Source organism: Prosopis cineraria, unplaced genomic scaffold, assembly GCF_029017545.1.
Source record: "Prosopis cineraria cultivar Desert tree isolate PC_DT_omini unplaced genomic scaffold, ASM2901754v1 PC3, whole genome shotgun sequence".
Classification (NCBI taxonomy): domain Eukaryota; kingdom Viridiplantae; phylum Streptophyta; class Magnoliopsida; order Fabales; family Fabaceae; genus Prosopis; species Prosopis cineraria.
The window spans coordinates 22126080-22138258 of NW_026555334.1; the positions used below are offsets into that span (position 1 = coordinate 22126080).

The window sequence follows — 12179 nt, forward strand, 5'->3', positions numbered from 1 at the left end:
AACACATTTGTTACCCACTTTTATTTGTCAATTAGGACCATTTTATTAATGATTTATCACCTTCAAGTGCACACATTGCATTAGATTTGGAACTTTGCCTAAGTTTCTAAGATCAGTGCACTAGGGGCATTTTGGTCCAAAAAATGAACTTTTGAGAAAATGTACAAGAAAAATTGACAAAGTGCATTTTATGTCCAGTTGATGAATGGTGAAATTATATTTTTAAAATTCATTTTAGTTTGGGAGTAATTAAATAAAAAAGTCAACACTTTCTTAAGTGTCTTAGTTTGTCCTAGTTTTTGGTTTGCCTTTGTGTGAAATTTTTATATAATTTTGTGCAGCCTGAAACTGGTTAATTTAATAAATTCTCCCTTCTAATTATGAATTTAATTCTGGACATGAATTAGATTTTATTATATCATATGCTATTTAATTGAATTATGTGATTTATGTGACATAGGTGGCATGTGACTTGTGCATCAATTGGGCAATTGAGGTCAACACTCCTTGAGGACAATGGCTGATGGTTTGCACGTGAATTATGATTATTTTGAGGGATTAGATCAGCTAAAATGATGTGGATGACACATGGGAATTAGGCACACATTGGAATCATCTACAAACCAATAGGAAGTTGCCACCTTGCAAGTGTGACAAGGCTCCCATTTACATTTTAATTTCTTTTTCCTTATTTTAATTAAGCTTCAGCTGATGGGAGACACCAAGGAGCACGCCATTTTAAGTCCCAAATGGGATCCAACACATATCTCATTCATCTTCCACATTCTCTCTCTCTGTTCATAGTGTTCTTCATTTTCTCTCTTTTGTTCTTCATTTCCCCACCCTAACCTCCATTTTCAGCCACCAAAACCTCCACAAAACTCATACCATTCTTCTCCTCTCTTCATTTTCGTTCCATCCCTTCCATTTTCACAAGGATTGAAGCTCATTTCCATCATTCAAGAGCTATGGAGTTTGGCCTTCACAAGCAATCACTAGGGTTCTTGAAGATGAAGATTGGCTAAGTTTCTTTGTGGAATCCTAGAGAGATGAAGATGGAGGATGAGTCTTGAGCTTCAAATTGGCTAAGTTCTTTTGTTTCCTATCCTCTTCTCTTTTTACTAGATGGTTAGATTCCTTAATCTAGGGTTTAATCATCTTAGCTTATAAATTCTAATTTGAATTTGATGTTGATGTAAAGAGAGAGGATTGTTTCATTTAATTTCTTCCTTGGACAGCCATGACTGAATTTTGCCACTCTTTGTTTGGCACATAATCTTGTGTTTTTCAATTAGTGAATTTCTTGTGTTAATATTGCATAATCTTGTGGTGTTAATGCTTGTGTTGTTGAGTAGCTTGACATAATCTTGTGGTTGCTCAATTTATGTGTTTGACCATGGCTGTTGAGAGAGGATTTTGAGTGAATCACTTGGCTAATGTCTTCACCAATTGGTTAATTGAACTAGGGACTTTAATCTAAGACCTAGGGAGGTTAGCTAATTAGGTTAATTGGCTTAGGATAATTTTCTTAAGTCATGACAGCTTTAGTCAAGAGGAAAGGGAAGCTAAACTTAGCCTAATCATGAGAAGATAATGAGTCCAAAATCAACTAATCTCTAGGGTTCCATTATTGTAAAAAGGGAAGTTCATTTCACTCACTTTCACTAGCATTTTAATTACTTGCATATTAGGTAATTAGTTTAGATAATTAGCTAGATAACTAAATTCCTACAAACTTTGGTTGATTTATTTCACTAGATAACTTTCAATTAGACTTAAAACCATTCCTTGGGAGATGACCTAGGGTTGGCCCTATATTGCATTAGGGTTAGCTTTAGTGTAATTTTGAGGATAAGCGACTAATTTCCTATCAAAATTTTGGCGCCGTTGCCGGGGAATGGTTTAAGTTTAATTCTAAGGTTGTTTAGTACTTAATTTACATATTTTTAGTGTTCCTGAAAATTTTTTTGAAAAATTATAAATTTGTGTTTTGTGTTTTGTTTAGTGTTTTTTGTGTGTTTTGAGTGTTTTTATTCTGTTTTGAAAAAGAAAAAAATTAATGCAATTTTCGTTGGTTTGGTGTAGAGCTGAAAATACTCTGTTTCTAGTGTCTCTGTCTGAAATTGAAAAATTAACTGGGAATGAGTCTGAGGGAATTTGAACTTGAAATTTATTTCATTGAAAGCTCTATATCCTAGCTTCACTTTAAAATTGGTTTGGTCAATTTTGGACGTGGGAAGTGTCCTGTGGAAATTTTACAATCTAACAAGGTCCAGGGAGCCATTACAGAGGATTCCAAAACCCTGTTTCAATTTGAGTTAGCATATCTTCCTCTTTGTGCGTTCAAATTGATTGATTCCAGTTTCATTTTTCTTATCGCTGTCTTATCTTTGTTTCTTGTGTGTAGGATTTTCTTCAATTTTTCCATTTTCCTATTTGAAAGTTTGTTAGAAGCTCTGAAGGTCTTCTGGACGAAATCCTGTTTCTCCAGACTTGAGGACCAACTTGTGAAAAATTCTGGGAACGATTGGGCAGGATTTTTAATCTAAAAGTTTTATATAATTTTCCTGTATATCTCTTGTGTTTCTCATAAAAGTTTCAGGGGAATTTATCATGTGGATTTGCTGATAGAAAATTCACAAGTTCACTGTCTCCAGAGAGCCTACTGTGCGAATTCCAGAATTGCCAAAGCTTCTTGATTGAGCATTTCTAACTCTCTTTCTACTTGTTTGGTGTTATTTTTTTTTCATTTTGTTGCTATTGAGTTTAATAAAAAAAATAAAAAAAAATTATTTCTCTTGCTTTTGTGTGTTTTGAATTGTTTCATGTTGATTTGCATTTTAGTTTAGCTTGTTCTTTGTTCTTAATTTTCTTGAGCTTGATTAGTGCATGACCCGAAGAAAACATACCTCTTTTGTTGAATTAGATCCAGAAATTGAAAGACTATTTCTAGATTGAGAAGATCACAACCTATTCTTGATTCTCATTTGGTTTGTAATTCAACAATGGAAGGTATCTTAGGACATGAGCATGTGCATAATGAGGGCCATGGGAATGGGAATGAGAATTTGCATGATGATGGCCATGTTAATAATGAATTTGAAGGCTTGCATAACCCTAGAGAGGAGAGGAGCATTAGGCAATTAACTCAACCTAATTGGCATGATAATCCTTATGGCTTATATGTTCCTCCTACTAATGTTCAATTTGAAATTAAATCCTCCTTGATTAATGCATTGCCTAAATTTCATGGGTTACCAGGAGAGGATTGTCATAGGTTTTTGCATACTTTCCTATTGGTTTGTGATACTATGAAGCCTATGCATGTAAATGTTGATGATGTTCAAGCTAAGGCTTTTGTATTTTCTCTTGAAGGTTTAGCAAAGGAATGGTATTTCAACTACCCTTCTTATGTGAAAGTGAGCACATGGGCTGAGCTAAGAAGACTCTTCTTAGATAAATTCTTTCCAAATTCCAAGGTCACCAATTTGAGAAAGCAAATCTATGGGGTCCAACAAGGAGAGGATGAGAGTCTCTATGAGTATTGGACTAGATTCCAAGGCCTTTTGGCTAAATGCCCACACCATCAAATTTCTAGTGAGAATTTAGTCCAATATTTCTATGAGGGCTTGATTCCAAGAGACAAAGTTAACATTGATGCCGCTAGTGGTGGATGCTTGATTGACCTCACTTCCTTAAAGGCTTGGGAACTAATTGACAAGATGGCTTCAAGTGGTGCTCAATACTCTACAAGGGAAAAGAGAAATGTGAATATGGTAGGTTCCTCAGTTCTTAATGATTCATATGTGGACTTGCTAGCTGCCAAGATTGGGAGAATGTTGGCTCCACAAATATCTCAAGTGAGCAATGTAAGTACTTCTCAAGCACTTGTCCCTTATTCTTGTACTTTTTGTGACTCACCTATGCATGTAGAAAGCAATTGTCCTATTAAGTTTGAACAAGTAAATGCTATCTACAATGGAAAACAATCCTATGGTGGGAGGCAAGGGCAAGGAGCTTATTCTAATACTTACAACCCTTCATGGAGAGACCATCCTAATTTCTCCTATTCAAATCCAAATGTGGCTTTACAAGACAATCAACAAAGAGGATCCTATCAAAACACCTTTGGCCGTGACCCTCCACCTCATTTGTCTCAAGGTAGCTCTTCTCAAAGCTACAATCCAAGTGGTAATTCTCTTACACCTTCTTCTAATTCTTATAGTGATAGGAGGCTTGTTCCAATTGAGAGTTCTTCTAATTCGAACTCTTCTAATGATGTGAATGTGTTACGTAAGCAGTTGATTGAAATGAACTCTTTGTATAAAAACATGTATGATGGCTTAGGGAACAAGGTAGAGAGTATGGGTAACAAGTGTGAGAACATGAACTCTAAAATTGATGCCCTTACTTCTCAAATGAATATGCTTGCTAACCAATTAAGTGCAGCCAATGCTCAAGCCTCTACATTACCATCCAACACCGTTGCTAATCCTAAAGCTAATCTTAATGCTATCACATTGAGGAGTGGCAAGGAGTTGGGAGAAAGAGTACAAGAAGACAAAAGACAAGGGAAGGCCGAGAAGCCCTCTTTAAATTCTTCAATTGATGTTAATGTTTCTAGTTCTTCTTTTGCTCCTAATGATGCATCTTTTTGTAGAGATGATGAGGATGAAAACATTGAGGAGATCATATGTGAGCAACCACCATCTAAGGTGGAAAAGGGGACTATGGCCGAGTTGTTTAGTAAGGAAAAAGAGGGAGAGGCCGAGCAAAGTGAAACAAGAAAGGAGAGTTCAAGGAAGGAAGAAGGAAAGCAAAGTCAAGAGATTATGAAGAAGCTTCCTTTTCCACAAGCACAAGTGGTCCCTAAGCAAGTAAAGGGACAATTTGATCAAGAGGTATATGATTTCTTCCACAAGATTCATGTTAATGTACCCTTGATGGATGTAGTTAAGAACTTTCCTAAGTATGCCAAATTTTTGAAAGATTGTTGTACAAATAAAAGAAAATTTAGGCCTAATGCAAGGGTACAATTACCCTCATCTGTGAGTGCTATCATGAAGCCTCAACTCCCTATAAAATGTGAGGACCCCGGTTCCTTCACAATTCCATGCAAGATTGGCAACACACATTTTTCTCATGCATTGATAGACTTAGGTGCAGCCATTAATGTTATGCCTCTTTCAATTTATCATGCCTTGAGTCTTGATTGCATGCATAAGACACCTATGATATGCCAATTAGCGGATAGAAGTGTTAGAAGACCACATGGAGTAGTAGAAGACTTGTTGGTTTGTGTTAAAGGTCTATTATTTCCTGTGGATTTCTATGTGCTTGATATGTCAAAAGAAGGGAGTGGGGATGATATTTTGATTTTAGGAAGGCCATTTATGAGGACTGCCCGTACATTGATTGACATGGAAAAAGGTAGTTTGATTTTGAAATGTGGAGAGGATCATGTTATTTTTAATATATATGAAGCAATGAAACATCCTTTTGAGGATTATTCTTTGTTAGGTGTAAGTTCCATTGAGTTATTGCTTCATGATGCTTGTGAGTCTCACATGCTTGATTCTTTCTCACATGTTGATGATGATTTGTCTCTTGTTACTACTACATGTATTGATGGATGTAGTTGTCCTATTTGTTTAGAGATTGATGCATGCTTGAATGATGCAACTACTTCTTCTCATGATTTGTTTAAAATATCTCCTATGCTTGATCTTGAAATGCTTGAGAAGGGTATATCTTCTTGTGTTGTAGGTACTAAAGCCATTAAGGCCGAATCTATGAGTTTTTCTCCACTCGAGCTTGATGTTCTTAGGATTCCCAAGCTATTGGAGGAAAATTCTACACTTTCACATGTCGAGGCCGTGGCTCAAGTCCAAGCACTTGAGGACAAGTTGCAAGAAAAGGGGGAGGCTGTAAAGAAAGAAGAGGAGAAATCAAAAACAAGTGACAAGCCTAAAAGACAAGATAGTACCATGGAATATTCCACCAAATTAGACTTGAAGAAGCTCATTCCCTCTTGTGTAGAGCCACCTACCTTGGAGTTGAAGCCTTTACCATCCAATCTCAAGTATGCATATCTCATTGAGAATGAGAAGCTTCCGGTAATAATTTCTAACTCTTTATCTCTTGAGGAAGAAAATGCATTACTTGATGTGTTGAGAAAGAACATACATGCTATTGGTTGGACTTTGGCTGACATTCCTGGTATTGACCCTATTGTGTGCACACATAAAATTTTTCTTGAGGACAATGCTAAGCCCATTAGGCAACCACAAAGGAGACTTAACCCATTGATTTTAGATGTGGTAAAGAAAGAGGTTGTTAAGCTACTTAGTGCTGGGATCATCTATCCTATAGCTGACAGTGAGTGGGTGTCTCCAACCCAAGTTGTACCTAAGAAAGGGGGGATTACTGTGGTAAAAAATGAGAAAGGAGAGCTTGTTCCAACTAGAGTTCAAAATGCTTGGAGAGTGTGCATAGACTATAGGAAGCTCAATAATGTGACTAGGAAGGACCATTTTCCTTTGCCTTTTATTGATCAAATGCTTGAGAGATTGGCTTCCAAGTCCCATTATTGCTTCCTAGATGGGTTTAGTGGGTATTTTCAGATTCCTATAGCTCCTAGTGACCAAGATAAGACTACCTTTACATGCCCCTTTGGTACATTTGCCTATAGGAGGATGCCTTTTGGTCTTTGCAATGCACCTGGTACTTTTCAAAGATGCATGATGTCCATATTTTGTGATTTTATTGAACATTGCATGGAAGTCTTTATGGATGATTTTACTGTGTATGGTGAGTCCTTTGATTCATGCTTGCATTCTTTAGATAAAGTGCTTGGTAGGTGCATTGAAAAGAAGCTTGTGCTTAACTTTGAAAAATGCCATTTCATGGTAGATAAAGGAATTGTTTTAGGCCATTTGATTTCTTCCAATGGCATAGAGGTGGATAAGGCCAAAGTAGATGTGATTGCTTCTTTGCCATATCCTGTTTGTTTGAAAGATTTGAGATCATTTTTGGGACATGCAGGCTTTTATAGGAGATTTATAAAGGGGTTTAGTGAAATTGCTTTGCCTATGTCTAAACTCTTACAAAAAGATGTTGATTTTGTTTTTGATGATGCTTGCAAAAGGAGTTTTGACACTTTGAAAAGCATGCTCATTTCCCCTCCCATTCTTAAAGCCCCAAATTGGTCTTTACCTTTTGAGTTGTCATGTGATGCTTCTAATTTTGCTGTGGGAGCTATGCTTGGTCAAAGAGAGGGCAAGTTATCATATGTGATTGCTTATGCATCTAGGACCCTAGATTCAGCTCAGGTTAATTACACCACAACTGAGAAAGAGTTGTTTGCTATTGTTTTTGCACTTGATAAATTTAGATCATATCTTCTTAACTCTAAAGTTGTTGTGTACACTGACCATGCTGCTGTGAGGTACTTGTTTAAGAAGACAGATTCTAAGCCTCGCTTGATTCGATGGGTGATCTTAATGCAAGAATTTGATGTGGAGATAAGGGATAGGAGTGGTTCTACCAATCAAGTAGCGGATCATTTGTCTAGACTACCTCATTTAAAAGCTACTATGGTAAACTCTAACCCTACTATTCCTTGTGATTCATTTCCTGATGAGGCATTGTGTGCCATTTCATCTAAGCCTCCATGGTATGCCTCTTTTGCTAACTATATTGAGTGTAGAGTCTTGCCTCCTTGTGCTTCACGTTTTGCCATTGAAAAATTGAAAAGAGAGTCTAGATTTTACATTTGGGAACCACCTTTGATGTGGAAGATTTGTAGTGATAAAGTGATTAGGAGGTGTGTTGATGATGTTGATGTGCCTTCTGTTCTTGAATTTTGTCACTCTCATGCATGTGGTGGTCATTTTAGCTCAAATAAGACAGCTAGGAAGGTTTTAGATTGTGGATTGTATTGGCCTAGCTTGTTTAAAGACTCTTATGAATTTTGTAAAGCATGCTTGAAATGTCAAAAGGTTAGTAGTTGGGGTAAGAGACATGAAATGCCTCAACAACCCATTTTATTTTGTGAGATTTTTGATGTTTGGGGCATTGACTTCATGGGTCCCTTTCCACCATCCTTTAGTTTTGAGTACATATTACTTGGTGTTGATTATGTTTCAAAGTGGATTGAAGCCATTCCTACTAGAACTTGTGATGCTAAGATTGTTTTGAAGTTTCTCAAATCTAATATTTTTTGTAGGTATGGAGTTCCTAAGGCCTTGGTAAGTGACCAAGGATCCCACTTTTGCAATAAGATGATGAAGGCTCTCTTGGCTAAATATGGAGTGCATCACAAAATCTCTACACCATATCATCCCCAAACTAATGGCCAAGCCGAAGTATCAAATAGAGAAGTCAAGAAAATCCTAACCAAGGTGGTGAACACAAATAGGAAGGATTGGTCTTTACACTTGGAGGATGCTTTGTGGGCTTATCGGACCGCTTATAAGACTCCCATTGGCATGTCTCCTTTTCGATTGGTGTATGGAAAGGCTTGCCACCTCCCTGTGGAGATAGAGCATAGGGCCTATTGGGCCATCAAGAAACTAAACTTGGATTTCCATCTTTCGGCTAAGGAGAGATTTCTTCAAATGCAAGAACTTGAGGAGCTTAGGTTGGATGCCTATGAGTCTTCTAGAATCTATAAGGAGAAAACAAGGATCCTTCATGACAAGCTAATCTTGAGGAAAAAGTTCCAAGAAGGAGATCAAGTCCTCTTGTTCCAAACAAGGTTTATTCATAAGCATGCCAAGTTGAAGTCTAAGTGGGAGGGACCATATTTAGTGACCAAGGTGTTTCCCTATGGGGTTTTGCAACTCTTGAATAAAGCCACGGGTTCCACTATGCAAATCAATGGTCACCTATGCAAGCTCTACAAAGATGCCAAATCACTTCAAAAGGAGGAGGACTTCTCTCAACATGTTTTTGAACCACCATGATAAGGTTGTATCTCTCTAACCTTGAGCTTTTACCTTCCTTTAATTGATATATTTAATGATAGGTATAGTTCAAGTGTGGGGGAGATGAACCTAGTAGGAAAATTAGAGTTTATTTGCTTTATTTGACTTCTTTGTTTTGTGTTTTAGTTTGAAAAAAAAAATATCTGCACCACACTTTTGTTATGCATTCATTATTGATCTCACCTTATTTTATCACTAGTCTATACATACATTGAGGACAATGCATGATTTAAGTGTGGGGGAGAGAAATAAACATTTTGTTTTGTTTGTTTGGTTTTGCAAAAAAAAAATTCAAAAAAAAAATTTCTTTGTTTTGTTTTGTTTGAGGTTACTTAATTACCTAGCTCTTGAATGGATATTTTGATTCTTGAGATGTGGTAATTTTTAGGATTGAATAGGTGTGAAATGAACATTCTTTTACCTTGAATTAATGGATTAGAGTGGCATATTACCCATTCATGGAAGAGGCTAAACACTCATGTGTGATTAATTCCTTAGTGATGTTACCCTCTAGAATTTGTTTCACTTCTTAATTAAGACCATATATCTTGCACTTGTTTGATAGGAGATGAGAGATGGCATTCATAAAAAATAGCCAAGAGCCAAATAGCCAACCTATTATTATTTATTATCCTTTGTTAGCCACTTTGAGCCTTTGGTTTGATTCTTAAAAAAAAAATATTCACCCTATTTTTCCCCAAGGAATGCATGTTACACTTTTATATGTCTTTTTAATATTCATTGCATGTCCTAGATCAAATGAGTGGATGCCTATTATCATTTCTCTATCCATTACTTCCATTGTTTTCAAAGAGTTAGGGGCAACCAAAAAAAAAACAACAAAGATAGATTTGAAAAAAAAAATTAGTCAAAAAGAAAAGAAATAAAGTTGCTAGAAAAAGAAAAAAAAAAAGAAAAGAAAAAAAAAAAAAAAAATAAAAATAAAAAGTTGCCTAGCTCATCCATTCCATTTGTTTTATTATTTCTTATCATTTCTTTCCATCCTCATTGTGTTAAGGTGTTCACTCAATTGAGTTAGGTTATGCTTTGCATATTAAGGGGATATATCTTGATTTAGCATTATTTTGATGCTAACCCTATTTTTTTTTTATATACATGCATTTCTTAGACATCCTTTCATTACCTATATCACAACCTAATAAAGTCCATTTGATTCTTGATTGCAAGTGTTATTTAGTGATGGAGATGTAGAAGGGTTACAAATTCATAGTAGGGTTTATCCTAAGAAATTTTGAGTGAAATTTAATACCTTATACACTTTGAGTGATGAGAGCAAACACTTAACCTAGAGAGGCTTACTCTTTGACATTGATTCTTGGTAAGGGTTTGTTTGTGATGTGCATAATTCTTTCGTAATTATTGCCACATTGATTGATAATTTGTAGAAGTTCATGAGCTAGTATTTTAGTGACTTGAAACAATGTTTTTCTTTATTTCTTTGTCTTATAGTTTCTTTTGGGACCTTTTTCACTTGATTTTGCCCGGAGTGCAAAAGCTAAGTGTGGGGGAATTGATAGAACACATTTGTTACCCACTTTTATTTGTCAATTAGGACCATTTTATTAATGATTTATCACCTTCAAGTGCACACATTGCATTAGATTTGGAACTTTGCCTAAGTTTCTAAGATCAGTGCACTAGGGGCATTTTGGTCCAAAAAATGAACTTTTGAGAAAATGTACAAGAAAAATTGACAAAGTGCATTTTATGTCCAGTTGATGAATGGTGAAATTATATTTTTAAAATTCATTTTAGTTTGGGAGTAATTAAATAAAAAAGTCAACACTTTCTTAAGTGTCTTAGTTTGTCCTAGTTTTTGGTTTGCCTTTGTGTGAAAATTTTTATATAATTTTGTGCAGCCTGAAACTTGATTAATTTAATAAATTCTCCCTTCTAATTATGAATTTAATTCTGGACATGAATTAGATTTTATTATATCATATGCTATTTAATTGAATTATGTGATTTATGTGACATAGGTGGCATGTGACTTGTGCATCAATTGGGCAATTGAGGTCAACACTCCTTGAGGACAATGGCTGATGGTTTGCACGTGAATTATGATTATTTTGAGGGATTAGATCAGCTAAAATGATGTGGATGACACATGGGAAATTAGGCACACATTGGAATCATCTACAAACCAATAGGAAGTTGCCACCTTGCAAGTGTGACAAGGCTCCCATTTACATTTTAATTTCTTTTTCCTTATTTTAATTAAGCTTCAGCTGATGGGAGACACCAAGGAGCACGCCATTTTAAGTCCCAAATGGGATCCAACACATATCTCATTCATCTTCCACATTCTCTCTCTCTTGTTCATAGTGTTCTTCATTTTCTCTCTTTTGTTCTTCATTTTCCAGCACCCTAACCTCCATTTTCAGCCACCAAACCTCCACAAAACTCATACCATTCTTCTCCTCTCTTCATTTTCGTTCCATCCCTTCCATTTTCACAAGGATTGAAGCTCATTTCCATCATTCAAGAGCTATGGAGTTTGGCCTTCACAAGCAATCACTAGGGTTCTTGAAGATGAAGATTGGCTAAGTTTCTTTGTGGAATCCTAGAGAGATGAAGATGGAGGATGAGTCTTGAGCTTCAAATTGGCTAAGTTCTTTTGTTTCCTATCCTCTTCTCTTTTTACTAGATGGTTAGATTCCTTAATCTAGGGTCTAATCATCTTAGCTTATAAATTCTAATTTGAATTTGATGTTGATGTAAAGAGAGAGGATTGTTTCATTTAATTTCTTCCTTGGACAGCCATGACTGAATTTTGCCACTCTTTGTTTGGCACATAATCTTGTGTTTTTCAATTAGTGAATTTCTTGTGTTAATATTGCATAATCTTGTGGTGTTAATGCTTGTGTTATTGAGTAGCTTGACATAATCTTGTGGTTGCTCAATTTATGTGTTTGACCATGGCTGTTGAGAGAGGATTTTGAATGAATCACTTGGCTAATGTCTTCACCAATTGGTTAATTGAACTAGGGACTTTAATCTAAGACCTAGGGAGGTTAGCTAATTAGGTTAATTGGCTTAGGATAATTTTCTTAAGTCATGACAGCTTTAGTCAAGAGGAAAGGGAAGCTAAACTTAGCCTAATCATGAGAAGATAATGAGTCCAAAATCAACTAATCTCTAGGGTTCCATTATTGTAAAAAGGGAAGTTCA

At 35.9% G+C, this 12179-nt stretch overlaps 1 protein-coding gene and 1 non-coding gene across 2 annotated transcripts; one reads left to right on the forward strand and one right to left on the reverse strand.

Annotated features, from left to right (window-relative positions):
* Window positions 1-3485: 3485 nt before the first annotated feature.
* On the reverse strand, window positions 3486-3592 carry LOC129307551 (small nucleolar RNA R71). Its single transcript, XR_008592440.1, has one exon. It is a non-coding gene; the product is annotated as a small nucleolar RNA R71 (small nucleolar RNA).
* A 2008-nt stretch (window positions 3593-5600) lies between these two features.
* On the forward strand, window positions 5601-8360 carry LOC129304885 (uncharacterized). The gene is made up of 2 exons (XM_054944721.1): window positions 5601-6116; window positions 8228-8360. The coding sequence occupies exons 1-2, from the start codon at window positions 5718-5720 to the stop codon at window positions 8240-8242; spliced, it is 414 nt and encodes a 137-aa protein (XP_054800696.1). The 5' UTR covers window positions 5601-5717; the 3' UTR covers window positions 8243-8360.
* The last annotated feature ends 3819 nt before the right edge of the window (window positions 8361-12179 follow it).